The 19,959-nt window shown below is 60.8% G+C and overlaps 3 protein-coding genes across 16 annotated transcripts; 2 read left to right on the forward strand and 1 right to left on the reverse strand.

Annotated features, from left to right (window-relative positions):
- The first annotated feature begins 684 nt into the window (after positions 1-684).
- On the forward strand, positions 685-4,494 carry KREMEN2 (kringle containing transmembrane protein 2). 3 transcript variants are annotated; one of them, XM_072833973.1, is made up of 9 exons: positions 685-1,148; positions 1,349-1,523; positions 2,266-2,357; positions 2,457-2,581; positions 2,787-2,940; positions 3,019-3,351; positions 3,431-3,571; positions 3,636-3,717; positions 3,923-4,494. In XM_072833973.1, the coding sequence occupies exons 1-9, from the start codon at positions 1,055-1,057 to the stop codon at positions 4,131-4,133; spliced, it is 1,407 nt and encodes a 468-aa protein (XP_072690074.1). In that variant the 5' UTR covers positions 685-1,054; the 3' UTR covers positions 4,134-4,494. The 3 variants fall into 3 exon arrangements, with proteins under 3 accessions (XP_072690074.1, XP_072690075.1, XP_072690073.1); XM_072833974.1 differs by lacking the exon at positions 3,636-3,717 and having other exon boundaries at positions 3,431-3,553; XM_072833972.1 differs by lacking the exon at positions 3,636-3,717 and having other exon boundaries at positions 2,904-2,940; positions 3,431-3,553.
- A 1,197-nt stretch (positions 4,495-5,691) lies between these two features.
- Positions 5,692-13,461, forward strand: PAQR4 (progestin and adipoQ receptor family member 4). 2 transcript variants are annotated; one of them, XM_072835447.1, is made up of 3 exons: positions 5,692-5,937; positions 7,243-7,464; positions 7,605-13,461. In XM_072835447.1, exons 1-3 carry the CDS (start codon positions 5,772-5,774, stop codon positions 8,036-8,038), a joined length of 822 nt encoding a protein of 273 aa, XP_072691548.1. In that variant the 5' UTR covers positions 5,692-5,771; the 3' UTR covers positions 8,039-13,461. The 2 variants fall into 2 exon arrangements, with proteins under 2 accessions (XP_072691548.1, XP_072691547.1); XM_072835446.1 differs by having other exon boundaries at positions 7,976-13,461.
- On the reverse strand, positions 8,896-18,897 carry PKMYT1 (protein kinase, membrane associated tyrosine/threonine 1). 11 transcript variants are annotated; one of them, XM_072835441.1, is made up of 11 exons: positions 18,742-18,897; positions 18,322-18,428; positions 16,635-16,676; positions 13,803-13,867; positions 12,632-13,136; positions 11,327-11,820; positions 10,612-10,718; positions 10,314-10,486; positions 10,071-10,228; positions 9,223-9,420; positions 8,896-9,138 (listed from the first exon to the last, which is right to left on the reverse strand). In XM_072835441.1, the coding sequence occupies exons 5-11, from the start codon at positions 12,980-12,982 to the stop codon at positions 9,027-9,029; spliced, it is 1,593 nt and encodes a 530-aa protein (XP_072691542.1). In that variant the 5' UTR covers positions 12,983-13,136; positions 13,803-13,867; positions 16,635-16,676; positions 18,322-18,428; positions 18,742-18,897; the 3' UTR covers positions 8,896-9,026. The 11 variants fall into 11 exon arrangements, with proteins under 11 accessions (XP_072691542.1, XP_072691539.1, XP_072691545.1 ...); XM_072835438.1 differs by lacking the exon at positions 13,803-13,867; XM_072835444.1 differs by lacking the exon at positions 13,803-13,867 and having other exon boundaries at positions 9,235-9,321; positions 12,632-13,139.
- Between the last annotated feature and the right edge of the window lie 1,062 nt (positions 18,898-19,959).

The following is a 19,959-nucleotide window of genomic DNA, read 5'->3' on the forward strand; positions in this document are numbered from 1 at the left end:
GCTGGGGGAATTCCACGGCGCTGCGAGGGCCCCGGCGAGCCTGGGCCGGGGGTCCTACGGAAAGAAGGGGGAAGAGAGGAGGGGGCGGGCCGGGACCAGGGGCGCAGCTGCCTCCGTCCCCAGACACCAGCTGGCCCTGCCTGTCCGGGACTGAGCGTCCACCGGTCCCGCTTGTCTCGGGGGCGCGGGGCGGGGGGGGGGGGGGGGGCGGGCAGGGAGTGGCACTTCCTTCGTCAAACCAGAGGCATTCGGTACTTGGGGAGAGGGGCGCGGGGATCCGAAGAGGGTGTGCTTTGGAGCTTGTGGCGCTGGGTGGGTGACCGGGAGTGCGAGCGAGGGCCGGATTCACGGGCGCCTCTGCGGTGTCCCGGCGGCGGGCGGCCTCGGGACAGGGTCTTGTATCAGCCCCATTAGGGCCCTTCTGTCCACCGACTGGCCTGGCCTGCTCCACGCAGCCCTAGAGCCCGCGGGGACCCTGGGAGCGAGCGGGGGGCGGGGGGAGGGGAGCCGCGGGCCGGGACACCGGGGTCCCCGGGCAGGGTGTTGGGGAGGGGGGTGTTGGCGTGGGAGGCGTCTGGACCTGCTGCCTCCGCTCCAGTCTCGGGCGGGGCTTCCCGGCCTCAGGGGGGGGATGGGGTGGGGAGGGAGGGATTCCAGGGGGAGGGACCCACAGAGGGACGCGAGGGGGGCAGGAGCCAGTGCGTTAGAGACCTGAGCGAGGGCGACTCAGAGAGCAAGGCGCCTCCCGAGGGGGTGGGCGTGGAAGCGGAGGCGAGACCTGGAGCCCCCAGAGGCAGTGACAGAGGGCGCTGCTGGCCAGAGGACCCCAGGGATACAGCCAGGGGGAACCAGGGGCAGAGAGGCGCCTTCAGGGGCGGGAACCGGGGAGGCAGATCCCCGTGGGAGGTAGTTCACCGGTCCAGACTGAGAGCGCGCCTGGAGAGCAGACTGTCAGAGGACAACGGCCCCCAGGTGGCCTGGAAGACCCCGGAGCGACCCTGGGGGCGGCCTGGACCCTGCTCCAGCCCAGGCAACCTCTCTCTGGTTGGGGACGATGGAGACGGGGACCCCACAGGTCCTCCTCCTCCTCCTCTTCCTCCCGCTGCTGCCGCCCCTCAGGGCCTCGGCGGGGAGCCTGCACAGCCCAGGTGAGTCTCGGCCCAACTCCTGTCCCTTGCCTCACCCAGGCGGAGGCAGAGGAGGGGGCGGAGCCGGTGGCTGGAGCAGCTGAGCAGCTCCAGGGCCCCATAGGCGCGGAGGTGCTGGCTGGCAAGCAGGGTGGCAGTTGGGGTCGCAGTGGTGGAGATGCGGGAAGGTCTGACCTCCGGCCCCTGCGGTTGTCCTGCAGTCCTGTCCGAGTGCTTCCAGGTGAATGGCGCCGACTACCGCGGCCACCAGAACCGCACAGGGCCCCGCGGGGCTGGCCGCCCGTGCCTCTTCTGGGACCAGACGCAGCAGCACAGCTACAGCAGCGCCAGCGACCCCCAGGGCCGCTGGGGACTGGGCCCGCACAACTTCTGCCGGTGAGGGGAGGGCCGGGGGCCCGACTGGGCTGTGCGGAGGTCTTGGCCCGTGGGACACAAAGTCCACCTGGAGGGGCTGGGCGCGCAGCTGCACGAGGGACCTGGCCTAGCCCCTCCTAGGGGCCAGGCGGGACGCGCTGAACATTTTCCAGTGGGGGACTGGCCTTCGGTGCCCAAACTCTGCAGTGTCAGGTCAGGCCTGGGCATCCCAGAAGCCCGTGCCAGCGGAACCCAGGCAGGGGTGAGCCCTGGAGCAAGGGGCTGGGCCCTTGCCATACAACTTACTTGAGAGGCTCTACTCGTGATGGAGGGATTGGGGGCTCAGAGCCCCCTCTGCTGTCTGGAGTGGAGTGGGAGGACACACAAAGCTCAGAGATCCCCACTTTTGCCTTAAAGTAGGGTTCCAAGGCAAGAGAATGGCTGAGGCCCAAGACAGGGTTGGGGAAACCCCTGGTGGCCTCAAAGTCCTTGTGTATAAGGTCATGTCCTAGCAACAGCTGCAGCTCAAAATATGTCCTCAGGGCCCCTTTAAGGACATCTCCCCCTTACCCCCCACCCAGTCGGAAGTTGACATCCAGAAGCACGTGGGACAAACCTGAACTTGTGGGACAACAGAGAGGAACGAACAAATAAGTTCTAACACACGTGGTGGTGGCCGTTTTGAGAACAGGTTGTGGGATGGGGCCTGGGATTTGCAGCCCTTGCGGTGGGGGGATCTGGACCACTTCTCCCCCAATGGCAGGAACCCAGACGGCGACGTGCAGCCATGGTGCTATGTAGCTGAGACAGAGGAAGGCATATACTGGCGCTATTGCGACATCCCCACGTGTCACAGTGAGTGGGCCTGGCTGGGCAAGGCTGGGAACGGCCGGCTGCCTGGGTAGAGTTGGCTCTTGGAGGGAAGGGACCAAGCCTGACTCTGCTGCTCCTCAGTGCCGGGGTACCTGGGCTGCTTCGTGGATTCGGGGGCCCCCCCGGCTCTCAGCGGCCCCAGCGGCACCTCGACAAAGCTCACGGTGCAGGTGTGCCTCCGCTTCTGCCGCATGAAGGGCTACCAGGTACTGACCCCCACCTCCGGCCCAGAACGGTGACCCCCTGAACTTGATCTCAGGACCCAAATCAACTCCCACCTCTGACGTCAAACCCTGACGTTGATTTTGGAAGCTCCAGGCCGGCTCCCACCTACGGCCCAGGCCCCAGCCTCCCTCTCCCCTGCCCCTGCCCCCGCCCCTGCCTCGGGGGTCACCCAGTCTGTGCTCCCAGCTGGCGGGCGTGGAGGCCGGCTACGCCTGCTTCTGTGGCTCCGAAAGCGACCTGGACCGGGGACGCCCGGCCCCAGCTACCGACTGCGACCAGATTTGCTTCGGCCACCCAGGCCAGCTGTGTGGCGGCGATGGGCGCCTGGGCATCTACGAAGGTGAGGAGTGAGCGGGCAGGGGGGCCTGGGGCGGGCGGGGAGCCCGGCCCGGGGTTCTGACGCCGGCTCCGCCCACAGTGTCCGTGGGCTCCTGCCAGGGCAACTGGACCGCGCCTCAGGGCGTCGTGTACTCCCCGGACTTCCCCGACGAGTACGGTCCGGACCGCAACTGCAGCTGGCTGCTGCGCCCGCCGGGCGCCGCACTGGAGCTCACCTTCCGCCTCTTCGAGCTGGCCGACCCGCGCGACCGGCTGGAGCTGCGCGACGCCGCCTCGGGCAGCCTGCTCCGCGCCTTCGACGGCTCCCGCCGGCCGCCGCCCGGGCCGCTGCGCCTGCGGGTCTCCGCGCTGCTGCTCACCTTCCGCAGCGACGCGCGCGGCCACGCGCAGGGCTTCGCGCTCACATTCCACGGTGAGAGCCCGGCCCGCGCCCCCGCCCCGCCCCCGGCCCCCGGCCCGACCCCCGGCCCGCCTCACCCCTCTCCCCGCAGGGCTGCAGGACGCCGCTGACAACCCGGCGCCCGAGGGCTGGGCCCAGACCCCCGCAGCGCCCCTCGACGGGGCCAACGCGAGCTGCAGCCCCCGGCCCGGGGCTCCGGAGGCCGCGATGGGGGGTGAGGCGGGCGTGCCAGGCGGGAGGGAGTTTGGGGAGCCGCCCCGCCCAGACCAGCTCCTCACAGCACCGTGTGCCCGCAGCCCGGGTCTTCCCGACGGTCGCGGCCGTCTCCGTGCTGCTGCTGCTGCTGCTGCTGTCGCTGCTGCGCCTGCTGCGCCGACGGTGCGCCCCCCGGGGCAGGGCCTGAGGGCGGACGCCTCGCTGCGCGGGAGGGGTGCTGGGAAGCTGGGAGCTCCAGGGGGGCCGGGCTGGGTTCTCGGGGGCGAGGCCTTGCGTCCACACAGGGAGTCGCGCGGGCGACCGCAGGCGAAGCAGGACGCTGGAGGCAAGATTGGTTGGGTTCGGCTGACGTCTGCTCCTTCTCTAGGAGCTGTCTGCTGGCTCCGGGAAAAGGGCCCCCGGCGTTGGGGCCTTCGCGGGGCCCCGGGAGAAGCTGGGCTGTGTGGTACCGCCGGCCTCGAGGGGTGGCCCTGCCCTGCCCCCCCGGGGACCCTCAGGCTGAGGGTCTAGCGGCGAGTTACCGGCCCCTGAGCGCCTCCAGCCAGAGTTCCCTGCGCTCGCTCATCTCTGCTCTCTGACTCCGGACCCTCTGCAAGCGGGATGGACACCCGAGACTCCATGCCGCACTCAGCGCTGACCTTCTGCCCCGTTAAGGGCAGCTGGGTCTCTGGTCATCCCGTGGAGGCCAGACGTTGGACCGGAAGCATCTGGTGCTGTTGAGAACTTGGTCTGACCCTCAGGGGCCAGATGGCAGAGGCCAAAGGGCAAGAGGATCCCAGCTCCCCTTCCTCATGAACTTTGATAGAGGGGTCTCTGATTTCAGTTGGCTTCCAGAGCCTCTTGGGGTGGTCCTGGACTGCTGCCCTAAGTGAAATGTGAGAGGTCAAGGAAAGCAGTCAAAAGACCAACCATAGACTTTGAATAAAGGACCTATTTTGATACAGGGCTCTGCAAGTTCCTGCGTGATGAAAGGGGTTATGTTAATGAGGGTATTGGAGCAGGGTTGGGTGTGTCCATGCAAATTAAGGTTGGTCGGAGCGTGGAGTGATTCGGGGCCGCCAGGAAGGCGGAGGACTGAGAAAGGCAGAGGCAGAAGAGTGGGTGGGGTCCGGGAGAAGGGGAGGAGGGGGAAGCCGGGGGTGAGCGGGGTTAAACCGGAGGAGGATGCATTCCTGGACCCGCTTTAGGATGAACCCGGGCAGGGACCGACTTTTTTCCCTTGGCCTCCTGCCTACTCTCTTCCCCTCCGATTCCTGTCTTTTCCGGGTGGAACTGAAGGTGCCCTCCATGGGCGATAACAGGGAGCGAGTCTGACCGCGCCCAAGTTCTCAGAAGACTGGTCCGAAGGGCAGGGCATCGCCCGAGGGTGCGGGGCGCGTCAGACACACCTGTAGAGGCCTGAGCATCTGAGCGTGGCCCTCTGCGCTCGGGCTGAGTCGACTGGAGAGATCACCCCTGGAGTGGGGGCGCGCCGGGTCTAGACCTTCCTGGGCCGAAGGGCCGGGGCCGGCAGCACCTTGGACAGAGCCCGGGTGAGGGGTGGGGATGGGCGGCGGGGAGGCTGAGTGCCCCAGGGTGCGTCGACCTGGGGGGTCGCGCGGAAAGCCGGGGCGCGCGAGGCAGACAAGGCTCCGGGGTCACTCCAGCAGAGCCACCGGGACCCAGAACCTCGGAGCCCTCGCCCACAGCTGCCCCATGCAAATGAGGCTGGGACCGCGTATATTATGCTAATTGAGCCAAAGTCTGGGCGTGGGCGGGGCCTCCCCGCCAGCCGCGCCCATTGGCCCTCGCAGGGTCGACGTCACTGGCACCGCGCGCGAAACGCTGGCGGGATGGCGGGGGCGAGCCGCTGGGGCGGAGTCTGGCGTCCCCACCAGTGTCCGGCCGCACCCGTCCTCCCGGCCGCGGAGAGACAGCCGGCCGTCGCCGCTGCCGCCGCCGCCGCCACCAGGCGCTGTCCCCGCGGCGCGCCCGCCCCTGCCAGGCCGGCCGCACTGCGCTCCGGCGCCCCGCGCGGCCCCAGCCTCCGCCCCGGCGTGGGGGCGCCCGGCCGCGCGTGCGCAGCGCGGGAGGGGGCGCGGGCCAGGACCCCCGGCGGCGCGTGCGCGGACGGAGCGCCGGGCGGCGGGCGGGCGCCGGGATGAGCCTCCGCGCGCCGCGGCAGCTGTGAGCAGCAGGCCGGGCCAGAGGAGCGCGGCGCCCGCCCGGCGCGGGCCATGGCGTTCCTGGCCGGGCCGCGCCTGCTGGACTGGGCCAGCTCCCCGCCGCACCTGCAGTTCAACAAGTTCGTGCTCACGGGCTACCGGCCGGCCAGCAGCGGCTCGGGCTGTCTGCGCAGCCTCTTCTACCTGCACAACGAGCTGGGCAACATCTACACGCACGGTGAGCCGCGCCCCGCATCCGCACCCGCGGCAGCCTTGCCCGAGCCGGCCCGGGGGCCCGGGGGCCGGCGAGGGCCCAGGGTTCAGGTCCCGGGCTGCCTGGGCCCTGGCACGGCCGGGCGCCCTGGTGACAAAGCTGCCATTGTCCCGGACGGAACTGTCCTTCCGCTCCCGGGCGGGGCCCCCGGGGCAGACGGGGGACGCAGAGTGGGGGACCGAGTCCGCTTAATCCCTCTGAGCCCCGGGGAGGAGCCTGGTGCCCGCCCCTTCATAATCCCAGCGTCCGGGGCACCCTCCCCCGCCTGCGCTCGTCCAGGACATGGGTGTTAACTTCGGCCTCGGGGCCCAGGAAAGAAGCCAGGCCCCAGCCCCTCCCGGGGTGGCGGTCTTGCCACCCTCCTCCGCCCGGCCGCGGGGCTCCGCCTGGCGGCGGCCCCTCCTCCCCACCTCCGCGGCCCTTATCTGCTGACACAGCCCTGCCACTCCTTGGGCTGTCCGGGCCAGGAGAGGGGCCTGAGCCCGCTGGGCCTAACCTTGGTACCTGGCTCGCCGGCCGACTGGGGCCTGGCCAGACCTTGCCCATGTGCAGCCAGCAGCCTAGTAGGCTGTGCCTGTCTTTGACCCCTGGGAGGGCAGTGCCGGAGTGCCCAGGGGAAAGGGTGGGAAGGGCCTGGCTGGGGCTGAGAGGAATGGAGGGCAGGAAAAGCTCCCTGGGGAAGTAGGAAACGAGCTCCTGCAGCCGGTCTCCCCTGCCTGAGTCTGCCCTTTCTGGAAGACAGAAAGACCCAAAGCCTCCCTGCGTCTGGTCACTTATAGAGAGGACACAGGGGTTGAGAGAAGCAAGCTAAGTGACCCGCAGATCTAGTATCATTGCCCACATATCCTATATAAAATTCAGCATGAGATCATGCGTCCTTCTGGCTTCTGCTGACACACCAAGTTTGGGGGATCGGGGCCACCTGTGTTCTGGGGAGGTAATATGCTGCAGGGAGGAGATAAGACTGCTGGGTTCTACTCTGCTTTCATTGCTGGGGTCACCTGGGGCACTGGCTTGGGTTCTTCAACTGAATGTGTGGACAACGGTCTCTACCTCCAGAAACTCTTGGGAGCTCTGCTAAGTCACTGAAGTTACTGAAGGCACAGGGCCTGCCCCTGCCGGGGGCCCAGCCACGAGCATGCTAAGAGCATCATCAAGACCCATCTTGCCTCCTCCCTCCTGTATCATTTCTAGACTGTGGGCTCCCTGAGGACATGGCTTGTCCTCGGCGCTCAAGCCGCGTGATGGATAATTGTCTCCCTCCTCCAGGGCTGGCCTTGCTAGGCTTCCTGGTGCTGCTGCCCATGACCATGCCGTGGGGCCAGCTGGGCCAGGACGGCTGGCTGGGCGGGACACACTGTGTGGCCTGCCTGGCCCCTCCCGCGGGCTCTGTGCTCTACCATCTCTTCATGTGCCACCAAGGGGGCAGCGCCGTGTACACCCGCCTCCTCGCCCTGGACATGTGTGGCGTCTGCCTTGTCAACACCCTTGGTGAGCCACGCGACGGGGTGGCCTGAAGGACGGGAGGTGGGTGGCCGCCAGGGAGGTGGAGGGAGGGTCACTCACACGAGCCCCCGAAGTAGAGGGCAGGCAGTTCCCCGGTGACGTGCCTCCCACCTCTCTCCATACAGGGGCGCTGCCCATCATCCACTGCACCCTGGCCTGTAGGCCCTGGCTGCGTCCAGCTGCCCTGGTGGGCTACACCGTGCTGTCCGGTGTGGCTGGCTGGCGGGCCCTCACTGCCCCCTCCACCAGTGCCCGGCTCCGTGCCTTTGGTTGGCAGGCTGCTGCCCGCCTCCTGGTGTTCGGGGCCCGGGGAGTAGGGCTGGGCTCCGGCGCCCCTGGCTCCCTGCACTGCTACCTGCGCATGGATGCGCTGGCACTGCTTGGGGGACTGGTGAACGTGGCCCGCCTGCCAGAGCGCTGGGGACCTGGCCGCTTCGACTACTGGGGCAACTCCCACCAGATCATGCACCTGCTCAGTGTGGGCTCCATCCTCCAGCTGCACGCCGGCGTCGTGCCAGATCTGCTCTGGGCCGCCCACCACACCTGCCCCCCAGACTGAGCCACCTCCTGCCTGCCACGTCACCCTCTCTGCAGTCACCTGGGACCGACGATCGCCCTTCGCTCCTGCTGGTCTGCGAGGGGCTGACTCCCTGGATGCTTCCAGCAAACTGGACTTCCCAGCTGGAAGCCGTCACCCGTTCGTCTGATCTTCCCTGTGGACTAGCCTCTTCTACGCACGTCTCAGAGCTCTGGCTTCCCTCCCTGCCTTCTTTCCGGGTACTGTCTGTGTGGGCTAGACGGAAACCTTCCTTCCTAGGCCTCCGTTTATCCTCCTCTGTGACCTGTGAGGGTGTGGCCAGAGGGACTCTGGGGTCACGTCTGGCTCTGACAGTTGGGATGCTATCAGCCCAGAGCCGTGAGCCCACCACCCTGCCCCACATGTAAGGTACCTCGTGGCTGCCTTGCCCAGCCTTCAGCCCATATTTCCTGACCTTTCTGCTCTGCATGCCAGCCCTCCCTGCAGCCTGAGGCTCACCCACCCCTTCTCCCTTCATCCAGAGACTGTGGAGTGAGGGGTTTGGGCAACAGGACTAGTCTCTTATCCCAGGACCAAGGGGTAGGAGGGCGGCTGCAGCTGCTTTTTCCAGGCAGCTAGCACAGAGACATGAAGCACTGAGTGGCCACTGGGCTGAGGGCCCTCCCTCCACCTCGAGTGCCATGCTCTGATGGCTCGACCTACACAGTGGGGACGTGCCTGCTCAGGAAATCTCTGCTCCACACAGCGCCTGGATCCTACCTCCAGTCAGCTGGCCTGGGGCCCTGTATCAGGGCTCAGCCTTGGGGTCACAAACCCCTGGCAACATCAATAAAGGGTAGGAAGCGCTGCGTTGCCACACAAGCAAGCTTGGGCGCTCCCAAGATTCAAATACATTTTATTAGACATGGGTAGGCAGGAGGCACCAGTGGAGTTCCCAGAGGGAACCCCACCTCCAGGAGGATTGGGGGGGTGGCTAAAAGGTTAAAAGCGCCAAGGCTGGCTTGTGGACTCAGCCTGGGCCCAGTGAGTCCTCAAACAGGCTGAGAAGGTTCCGAGGTTCGAAGGAGGGGAAGGAGCCCCGAGCGGGCTCGGAGTCAATGTCACTCAGGTCCAGGGCATCCCTGGGTGGGAGGGAAGAGAGACAGATGACACTCAGAGACTGAGAGCCACCACCTCCCACCCCCCTGGACTCAGGGCCTGCTCACCTCAGTGTGTACCTGTTCCGGGGGGCGGGGGAGCCACTGCGGGGGGTGGAGGTGTTCCCAGTAGCCCTGGCCAGGACAGCCTCTGCAGAGAGTGAGAGCCTGCACCGGGTAGCCAGACAAGTAAGGTGTCGAGGGGTGGGGAGTGCACCCGGAGGCCACCACAGCTGGGCGGGGCAGGGAGCCAGCCCCAGGCTCCTCCTGCCATGGACAGGAGCAGGACCACTGTCAGGACCAGCGGAAACGAGGTGCCCCTTGAGAAAAGCACTTTCACAACTTTGAAAGGCCACCTCTGTTCCGTTTTGGAACACATGGGTTTGGAGAGCTGGCTTTGAAGTGACCTTGTGGCAAATGAAGCTTAGCTGGTACTTCATGTCGATATAAAGTGTCCCCATGGCAAAGGGGTGACATTTCCTTAAAGAAGGGGTTAATGGTATGGTTCCTCCTGAGGGTGGTGCCCAAGCCTGTGGTTTTCTTTTGTAACAGTTCCTTAATGACAGCCTCTCCTCTGGCCACCAGGTACCTAGAACCGAGGAGTTTCCCAGGGCGCAGCTCCCCAGGCTGTGAGAGGACAGTACCTCATCTGTGAGCACCGGCAGCCCCTGCTGTCATGGGAGCTGTGGCCCCCACCCTGCTCCCTGCTCTGGGCTTGGAAGGGACAGCTGCATTCAAACAGGGCAGGCTGTACCCCCACTGGCCTCGATTCCCTTCCCAGGGCATGATGGGGGCCAGGTTTGTGGGAGGGGTCTCTCCCTGCTAATCCTCCTGGGTCTGGGACCTGGCGCTGTTGACCACCCCTATCCCCCGCCCCCAGCACCCTCAGCTCTCACCCACCCTCAGCTCTCACCCACCCTATGCTGTCATCATCCCAGCTGCTGGAGAGGCTGCTATCCAGGAGGAGGCTGCAGGGTGGGGAGCCAGGCGGGGTGGCTGGTGGGCTCGGCGGCTGCAGCCAGCTGGCGGGGTGAGCCAATCCGTGCCAGAGCCAGCACAGCAAGGAAAGCAGGGCCTGTGGGGACAGGGATGGTGGAGGCAGGTCAGACCCTGGCACTGGGGAGCAGGGTGGGGCATCCTGCCACCATCGCCTGACTTACCTGCCACAGGGCCCACCCTCGGCTGAGGGCATCGGCAGCCACGTACCACAGAATGCTCCATGGCCGAGGCCGCCTGAGCATGGGCAGAGCCAGCAGGGCCTCAGCGGTGGCCCGCAGCTTGGGGTCAGGTTCCAGCATCATGGTGAGGACAGAACGCAGCTCGGAAGATAGGCCTGTCCACAGGGCAGGGCCGTGTCAGGGGCGACTGGGCCTGGAGGCCAGTGGTCCCCACCGCCAGCCATGCCATCCCCCAGGACCCCCCTGGTGGGAGGTAGCACCATCCCCGACCTCCACTTACCAGCAGTGAACTCAGGGGGCAGGTAGCCCTGGCGAAGCTGCTGCCAGCCCTCCCCACCGTGGGGCAGCTCCATATTGCATGCCACTTCCAGGACGGTGAGACCCAGACTGGGAAGGACGGGGACAGGAACAGAAGAGGCAAGGTTGGCCTTGGGACCCGGATTCCAGAAGGGCTGCTGTCTTCCACCCCGATCCAGGGAAGTGGGGAGGGAGCAGTGAGGGGTCCTGAGAAGGCCCCAGGAGGTCCAATGGTGGGACCATGGTGTGGGGCATGGAGCCCACACACAGCACAGGCTGCCCACCAGCCGGTGAGCCATCCTGCACCGCTCACTGGACAGGCACTGGGTCTGCTCATGTTCCTGTCCCCACTCTGTTGATAAAGCTGGATATGGCTGCTAGAGGCCAAACAGCATTACTGGCAGGGACAAGGGAGCCCAGTGCCAGGTCCAGTCCCTGTAAATGCAGTAATCATCCCTCCTGTGGAGGTGCAGTGAGGAAGTGGATAGATTCATGTAAAGTGGCTCCAGAGGGTTTGCTGCTTAGACAGCCTGACTGCAGAACCCCCTCAGCCTCAGGGCAGGCCTCCACCCCTTTGGGGCAGGATGTTCAGCCCGAGGCCGGGGTTCCTGACTTTGGGCTAGGGTGGGGCTTCCCTCCCTCGGGCAACTGCAGCCCCCACCCCCGGCACCGCCCCCCGCCCCCCTCCCAGCCCTCACCTGAACACGTCGGCTGCTGTCCCGTAGGAGCCCTGCAGCAGCTCCGGGGCCATGTAACGGGGGTCTCCCTCCTGGGCCTCACCAGCTCCAGACGTACCCAGCTCAACCAGCAGCCCAAAGTCACCCAGCTTGCAACGGCCCCGGGGCCCCAGGAAGATGTTGGCAGGCTTGACGTCAAGGTGGACCAGACCTTGGCCGTGGAGGTGAGCCAGGGCCAGCAGGGTATCTCGCAGGTAGCCCCAGACCTGGGCCTCTGGCAGGCCGGTGCCCCAGGCCTCACAGTGCTGCTGCAGGCTGGGCCCGCACAGCTCGGTCTGCAAGTACAGGATGCCGCCCTCCTCCCAGGCTTGCTCCAGCCGCACACAGCGCGGGTGCTGCCCCACCTTCTCGTGGCCGCCAACCTCAGCCAGCTTGCGGGCCCGGTCCTTGGGGCCCCGGAACGGTGACATCGAGCGCTTTATTGCATAGAGCCGGCCATCTTCCTTGGAGCGCACCTGGAAGGGAGGCGGTGCCCACAGGTGGGACGGGAGGTGGCATGACCACTTAGAATGACTATCTGGCAGGTTCTATTAAGAATTTACAAGTGTGGAAGTTGCAGCATGGCATCTACCTTAGAGAGACCCGCGCGCACACAATTGCATAAATGGATAAACCACTATGAGCTCTAAGCATTGGGCTAAAAGCGTGTCCGTGGCACGCAGTTATGTGAAGAAAGCTGGCTACAGAACCATGTGGGCAGTATGATCCGCTGTGTTGAAGATGAGTTTGTCTCTATATGGTCAACTCTGGAGATGTACAGAGAAGGGTCTGGAAGGAGGGACACCCACCTGAGAAGCACAGTAGTTTCCTCTGGGAAGAACTGGTCTACAGACCTATGTTGTTTGTACTTTTTAACCACAAAATTATCTCCATGTAGTACTTGTGTAAGCAGAATCACCATTTTAAAGAAAATATAAATGACTAGAAATATATTTTAAGAAAAAAAAAAAGTGGCATGGAGGGGGTAGCCTGAGTGCCTGCCGGCCAAAGGGGTGGGGAAGCGTGTGCCCTACAGACAGGGCTGGCTCCAGGGCAGGAGAGAAAGCAGCCAGGAGCCTGTAAGGCGTGCCAGACTGTGGACAAGGGTGAGTGTGTATTGAGAGGCCTGTGGGAGGGGAAGGCGAAAGCAGTCGAATCAAGCACTGAGGAACGGAGCATGTCAACCTGTGAGAAGCAGGCTGCCCAGGACAGTCCCATCCAGGCAGGGGTGAGAGGTGGGGCAGGGGGCATCCCCCAGCAAGCCCAAGGAGTCGTCTCCCCACTCACCTTGAAAACCTCTCCATAAGAGCCATGGCCCAGGCGGCCAAGCCTCTGGAAGCTCTGTTGGAAAAAGGACTCTGGCCGGCTTGGGTCATATGAGGGGCTCTGTAGGGTCTCAGAGGCTTTGCCTCGAAATGACACCCTCCGGGGCTGGGGCTGGTGCCAGCCTGGCGTCCGGGGAGGAAAGAGACGGCTGATGGGGATGCTGCCTTTGGCAGGGGGCCGGGGCGGGAGGCTCCGACTGAGCCCCCCAGGCCTCTTGAGGGAGAAGCCAGGTTCTGCGTGACGGAAGTAGGCTGGCACTGGGACAGGGGTACCACTCAGGGGTGGAGGGGTGCCCTCTGTGGGCACAGGCATGACCAGCGCAGGAGGTCCTGAGGTGCACAGCACGGAGCAGTGTGTCCACTCAAACAGTGCCTGGTTCTGTGGCCCCAAAGAGGCCTTGGAAGACAGCCACGTCCACTCTGCTCACACGTTCTGCTTTACACATGGAGGCCACAGGGACGAGCACCTGCTGGGAGAAGGCAGGGGACAGATATACATAGGCCTGGACAGAGTTGTCTGTACCCTGGAGGTCGTAGAAGCATGAACTGAAAAACCCACGGCCATGTCCTAGAGACTTCCACAGTCCAGCAGAGGTTAAGCTGAGGCACGTTCTGGAGCTGGACCGCCTGAATGTGTATCCCTGCCACATCCAGGGCCACATAAGGGCAAACAAACCAGCTGTTTGGCTTTAAAATATGCACCTTCTTCCAAAAATGGAAAGTGGAAATATTAACACAGGCCCACCAGCCCTTATCTCTAATTCAAAAGTAAAAACAAAGGTCTGAAACCAAGTTTCTTTTCTGACTTTTTTCTCCCTGCTGCAGGGCTAAAACTCCTTTAGTGGGGCTCCACTTCCAGCTCCGTGTTACAGATGCTAAGGTCCAGGCAGGTGCAGCAGAGAGGCTGGGGGCTCCCTCTTCCATCAGTCCCCGTCACAGGGCAAAAGCTCTAGCTCAGAGCCAGAGGGCAGGGAACACTGAGGCCTGATCGCTCCAGCCCAGGCTCATTCACAGAAAGGAAGTTCCCCCATGGGAAGGGCGAGCAGAGAAGGCCAGAAGCTACCGTCCCCACCCTAATGCAGCAGTGTCACCCAGAGAGATGGGCACCACTGTCCCTGCCCTCAGCTCCAGACCTGTGGCCCAAAGATTCCGCCTACAGAGAAACAGGCAATGGAGAAAGAAAGTTCTGAAGCGCTCCCTGAAAACAAAAAACAAAAAACTTGATTTCAAACAATGTGTAGGAAGTTCAAGCCTAAAGGCACTCTCAAAGTCAGTGCAGGTTTCGGTGGTAAGCAAATAGCAGGAAGCTGGTATCTCATTAGTGCAACAAGGCACCCTATAGGCCAGCTGGTTTAGCAGAGAGAACTGGGGAAAGAAATAGCTAACAAGAGCTTTGTTGGGGTCAGAACAAACCTCAGACACTGAATTCAAAAGCTACCTTGTCTAAGGAGCCCCAAATTACTTAGCTCAGTCTACGGAGCAACTGATGCCCTAGGCATTGTCAAAAGCAATAGAACAATCAGTCCACAATTGGTGGAGCCTAACAGTTAAGTGTGGAAAAGGATAAAGAAAGCCCCTGTAAAACCACTGGCATTCCAAGGTGACCTCACACATGCCCAAGCCTGGGCCCTCTGAGGAGTAGCAGCAGAGGCTTCACACTGCAGGTAAAAGAGACATCACTCCAAAGGCCCAGCCTGTCCATCCAAAGCACATAAACAAGCAAACAACAGTCACAATCCCCAGAGGGGGGTGAGAAACCAGGAGCCACAGTTGCTATAACATTGTCTGAAATGCCCAGTTTTCGACAACAAAAAATTACTAGATATAGAGACATAGGAAAGTGTGACCCACACACAGGAACAAAGCAGATGACAAAAAACTACCTGTAAGAGGGACCAAATGCCAGGTTTCACAGATAAAGGCGTCAAAGTAGCTGCTATAAATATTTTCAAAGAACTAAAGGAAACCATGCTTACCAAAGAGAATCAGGATGATAACATCTCACCAAATAAAGAATATTAATAATGAGATAGAAATTATAAAAAGAACCAAGTGGATGGGATGCCTTTGTGGCTCAGCAGTTGAGCACCTGCCTTTGGCTTAAGGTGTGATCACCGGGTCCTGGGATCGAGTCCCACATTGGGCCCCCTACAGGGAGCTGCTTCTCCCCCTGCCTATGCCTCTGCCTCTCATGAATAAATAAATAAAATATTAAAAAAAAATAAAGAACCAAATGGAAATTATGAAAATGAAAGGTATAATGCTGAAATAAAAATACTCACTGGAGGGGCTCAACAGTAGATTTGAACTGCCAGGATGATTGGCAAACTTGAAGATAGATCAACAGAGATTATGCAGTCTGAAGAACAGAGGGAACAAAGAATGAAGAGAGGGAACAGATGCTTGGAGGATTGTAGGATACCAGTACATACACCAGCATGTACAGAATGGCACACTGAAGGAAAGAAGAGAAGCAGCAGGGAAAATATGCTAAGAAATAATAGAGGAAAGCTTCCCAAGTGTGATTCCCAGAAAAACCTCCCTGCCCCAAGAAAAATGAATTAACTTAGCCAATAAGCTCAGTAAACTTCAGGTAGGATAAGTGAAGAGATCCACACGCAGACACATCATATTAAAAATGCTCAAAAGAGGGGCCCCTCGGGGGCTCAGTCAGTTAAGCATCTGCGTTCAGCTCAGGTCATGATGCCAGGGTCCTGGGATCTAGCCCTGTGTTGGGCTCCCTGCTCAGCGGGGAGCCTGCTTCTCCCTCTCCCTCTGCAGTTCCCCCTGCTTGTGCTGTCTCTCTGTCAAATAAATATTTTTTTAAAATGCTGAAAACCAAAAAGAAGGACATAATCTTGAGAGTGTTAAGAGGAAAAGCACTGGGAGTCCCGGGTGGCTCAGCAGTTTAGGACCTGCCTTCGGCCCAGGGCGTGATCCTGGAGTCCTGGGATCAAGTCCTGCATTGGGCTCCCTGCATGGACCCTGCTTCTCCCTCTGCCTCCCTCTATCTCTCATGAATAAATAAATAGAAATCTTAAAAAAAAAAAAAAAAAAAAAAAAAGGAAAAGCACTAATCACTCACAAGCCTCCCCCACCCCAGGAGATTAACTGCTGACTTCTCACCAGAAACAGTGAAGGCCAGAAGGCAGTCGGGTTGCATATTCAAAGTGTTGGAGGGTGACCTTTGTCAACCAAGAATCCTATATCCAACAAAACTATCTTTCAAAAACCATAGGTAAAATAAAGACGTTCCCGGGTAAAAACAAAAACTTCATTGGTAATAGGCTCTAGTTTTTTACAAGAAAAAGTAAAAGGTAATTCTCCAGGCAAAAAGCAAGTGATCCCAAACAGTAATTGGTAAAAATACTTATGTGATACAAAAGACAATGTAAATACATATTTCTTCCCTTAGCTGATTTATTTTTTTAAAAAGATTTTTATTTATTTATTCATGACAGACATAGAGAGGGAGAGAGAGAGAGGCAGAGACACAGGCAGAGGGAGAAGCAGGCTCCATGCCGGGAGTCTAACGTGGGACTTGATCCCAGGACTCCAGGATCACGCCCTGGGCCAAAGGCAGGTGCTGAACCACTGAGCCACACAGGGATATCCCCCCTCACCCAGCTGATTTAAAAAGCAATTGGACTGGGCAGCCCGGGTGGCTCATGAATAAATAAATAAAATCTTAAAAAAAAAAAGGCAATTGGACAAAACAATACAATGTAATTATACACTGGCCATATAAGGTATAGAAATGTAACATACTTACAAATACCAGTCCAAAAGAGGTGGGGGGGGGGGAACAGAACTATACTGGACTAGAAGATGACACCAGAAGGTAACTTGAATCCACAGAAACAAATGAAGAGAACCAGAGCAATAAATAAGAAAAGTCAATATGAGAAACATTATACATATATACATATATACTTATACATATATACATATACATATATACTTACTTTCCATTCTTCCCTCAGCTTCTCAATGAAATTAAAGACGACCTAAATAAATGGAAAGATGTGACATGTTCATAGACCCAAAGACTTAATATTGATCAAATGGCAATACTCTCCAAGTTGATCTACAGATTCAGTAAAATCCAAATCAGAATCCCAGCTGGTTTCTTTGCAGAAACTGAGAAACTGATCCTAAAATTCATATGGAAATTCACAGGACCCAGAATAGTCAAAATAAAGTTGGAAGACTTGTACTTCCTGATTTCAAAGCTACAGGAATCAGGGTCGCTTGGGTGGCTCAGTGGCTGAGCATCTGCCTTTGGCTCAGGTTGTGATCCAGGGGTCCTAGGATGGAGTCCCACATTAGGCTCCCCTCGGGGAGTCTACCTCTGCCTGTGTCTCTGCCTCTGTCTGTACCTCTCATGAATAAATAAATAAAATCTTAAAAACAAAGCTACAGGAATCAGAACAGTGTGGTATTCACATAAGGACAGTCATATAGATCAACAGAATACAGCTGAGAGTTTAGAAATAAACCCTCACATTTATAGACAATTGACTTTGACAAGAGTGCCAAAACAATTCAGTTGGAAAGTCTCTATAAATAGTGCTGGAACAACTGGATTTCTACATCCAAAAATCAATTAGCAGAAAAATCTGACTTATTTTTCCATCTAAGTGTCAATATTCATATATTTCTTGACAGAAATATTAATGTGGGGGCACCTGGGTGGCTCAGTCAGTGAAGCGCCCGTCTTGTGCTCAGGTCATGATCCCAGGGTCCTGGGATCCAGCTCCAGCATCAGGCTCTCTGCTCAGTGGGGAGCCTCTTTCTCCCTCTCTCGGCCCTCTGCTCTATCTCTCTCTCAAACTGATAAATAAAATCTTAAAAAAAAAAAAAAAGAAAAAATATTTATGTGCCTGATTATGGGATGATGTCCTAGGCCCACAGGTGATGTTACATAGAAATGATATGTGTACTCTATTAACTTTCTAAAATCAGAGACATTTTGAATTGGGACAGGCATACACATCCTCCAATAAATGCTGTTACATAATAAGTAACATATAATAAACACTGTTCTGAGCAGTAATGAAAGAACAAAGTGCAGTGGTCCCAAGGGTGTTTGCTGGGAGAGAAAGGGCTGGTGTGTTGCTATAATGTTATAAGAGAAACAAAAACAAGAAAACCAAAGAGGAGGAGGGAGGGGTCCTCCAATTTTGAGAGGCAGCCACAGTGTATCAAAAGATGCCATACCCAGCCGGGAGTGAACCAGTAACAGAAGCCTAGGGAGCAGTCTGAAGTGTGCCCTCCCGTCGCTGGGACAGGGAGGGGCTGCGGGAGGGACCTCCATGGGGGCCGGCCTGTAAGACATCCTACATCCCGTGGGGACCCTTCCCCTGCCGGTATTCATGTCAGGATTCCCATCTCAGGGCGTCTTAAAGTGCACAGCCAGGGTGTGGGAACCCCCTAGGTCGCGGCAGAAGCACAGCCTGCAGGCCCAGTCCTAGCATATTTGGCACACCGGGCACCTGCATCTTGAACCAGCTCTGGGACCAGCCCAGTGTCACCTGCATTCGAATACCGCTGGCCCGGCCAACCAGCTCCTGCAGGGGACAGAGGAGGGCGGAGGAACAGGGGGTGCCCCGAGCAGGCCTGCGGGAGCTCTGGAGCTCTCAGGGGCCTCACCCTCTCGCTGCGCCGGACACATTGCTGACCACGGTCTACCGCGCTAGACTGTGAGCTCCTCCCGGGCAGGGCCACAGCTGGTTCAGCTCCGTGGACGCGGGGAAACCCTGGCGAACCATTGGAGAGGCCGGCTGTCACGGGGAGGGGCGGGGGGAGAGGGCGCAAGGGGAGAGGCGGGCGGGGCTCCGGGCGGGAGGGGCTGCGGGGGGCCGCCGCCGGGGAGGGGCGCTCCCGGCGGGCACTGGAAGCCCGGGAAGGACGGAGGCCCGGGTCGGCCCCGGAGCGGCGGAGGGGCGGTGGGCGGGGACCCCGCGGGACCCGGAGGGCTTGAGGCTGACCCCGGACCGGGCTGTCAGGGGGCAGAGGGCGGCCGGGAGGGACGTCCCGGCCCAAGACCCTCAGGCCCCGGCCTGGGCTCACCTGGACGGGTGGGCGGGGCGCGGCTCGGCCGGGGCCCCGACTCCGGGCGGGCAGAGGCCGCGGAAGCCGCTGGGGCGGTCAGGCGGGCGGGGGTCTGCGGCCGACGGCTCCTGACGCCGGGCGGGAGGACTCTCGGAGGGGGAACGGCCCGTGAACGCGCGCAGAACCGGCTCGCGCCAAAAATTCCAAACCGGCCTCGAGGCCCCGCCCAGGAACGCCTCTGGCCCCGCCCTCTCTCCAAAGCAGCCTATCAGAGGCGCCCAGAGCACCGCGGCCCCGCCCCCGCGGCCCTGCGTGCGCGTCGCCGCCGGCTCCTCAGGCCGTACCCTGTCACTGCGCAGGCGCGACGTCCCCTCTGCGCCCGCGCGGGCAGGGGCGGCTACGCTGTGCGGAGTCCCCGCGAAGGCGTGGCGCGGGCGGGGCTGGCGGCTGCGCCTCTCCCGCTCGGTTCCCGGGATACGGACAGACCTGTATCCAGACCCAGACCCCGCGCCCCGGCCCTCGCCCCGCAGCCGTAGTCCCCGAGACTATAAAGGGGCGTTCCGTGCGGGGGCCCCGAGGTGCCTGGGGGACGTGCCCGGGACCGGACGGGAAGTCCCCGCGGGGTGCAGGGTGGAGCGCCCCGGGCCCGCGGGCTCGGTCCTGCCGGCCGCGCACCGCCCCGGGACGCCACCTCTCCCCGCCCCCGCGAGGTCCTCCGGAGAAACCGCTGCCACCTTCGAGGCAGCCCCGGCCATTCTTTGCATTTGAGATTTGAGCTCATCTCAGCCCTGCCTCGGCCCCTTCCTGGGGCACGACCTTGGGAACGCTCTGGGCCTTGCTGAGCTTCGGATTAGTCGCTTCTGCAAAAACCGAGCTGCTGCAGCTTCCCATACGGAGCTGGAAGTTCAAACTGGATGATCCCCTTCGAGTTCTTAGCGGGGAGCCGGGGCGGAGCGAGCGCCGCTTCCTAACAATTGCGCGGCTGCAGCTTTTATCCGTTTGACCGGGTGGATGGGAGTCCGTCTTCCAGGCCACCGTCGCTAGAACACCGCCCATCTCACTGCATCTCGTTTCCTCCGCCTTATCTTCATATTACTTTTATCTCCATCTGAAACTCTGTTCTCTTTCTACGGGTCTATGTGTTGACCACCAGTCCCCCAAGTTACTGACAGGTTAGGGCTCCCAGCCCCCTGTGGTGCCTGCGCCTTGTGCGAACATTCCAGTACATGGGCCAGC

The sequence above is a fragment of the Canis lupus genome, chromosome 8 (assembly GCF_048164855.1).
Source record: "Canis lupus baileyi chromosome 8, mCanLup2.hap1, whole genome shotgun sequence".
Taxonomy (NCBI): Eukaryota; Metazoa; Chordata; class Mammalia; order Carnivora; family Canidae; genus Canis; species Canis lupus.

Coding starts and splice junctions, on each gene's coding strand:
- KREMEN2 (XM_072833973.1), top strand. CDS start 1,055: ATGGAGACGGGGACCCCACAGGTCCTCCTCCTCCTCCTCTTCCTCCCG. Junction 1,524..2,265: donor GGCCCGCACAACTTCTGCCG/GTGAGGGGAGGG, acceptor CCCCAATGGCAG/GAACCCAGACGGCGACGTGC. Junction 2,358..2,456: donor CGACATCCCCACGTGTCACA/GTGAGTGGGCCT, acceptor GCTGCTCCTCAG/TGCCGGGGTACCTGGGCTGC.
- PAQR4 (XM_072835446.1), top strand. CDS start 5,772: ATGGCGTTCCTGGCCGGGCCGCGCCTGCTGGACTGGGCCAGCTCCCCG. Junction 5,938..7,242: donor GGGCAACATCTACACGCACG/GTGAGCCGCGCC, acceptor TCCCTCCTCCAG/GGCTGGCCTTGCTAGGCTTC. Junction 7,465..7,975: donor CTGCCTTGTCAACACCCTTG/GTGAGCCACGCG, acceptor TCCATCCTCCAG/CTGCACGCCGGCGTCGTGCC.
- PKMYT1 (XM_072835438.1), bottom strand. CDS start 12,982: ATGCCTGTGCCCACAGAGGGCACCCCTCCACCCCTGAGTGGTACCCCT. Junction 10,719..11,326: donor ACAGCAGCCGACGTGTTCAG/GTGAGGGCTGGG, acceptor CGTCCTTCCCAG/TCTGGGTCTCACCGTCCTGG. Junction 9,421..10,070: donor TGGGATGATGACAGCATAGG/GTGGGTGAGAGC, acceptor TGTCCATGGCAG/GAGGAGCCTGGGGCTGGCTC.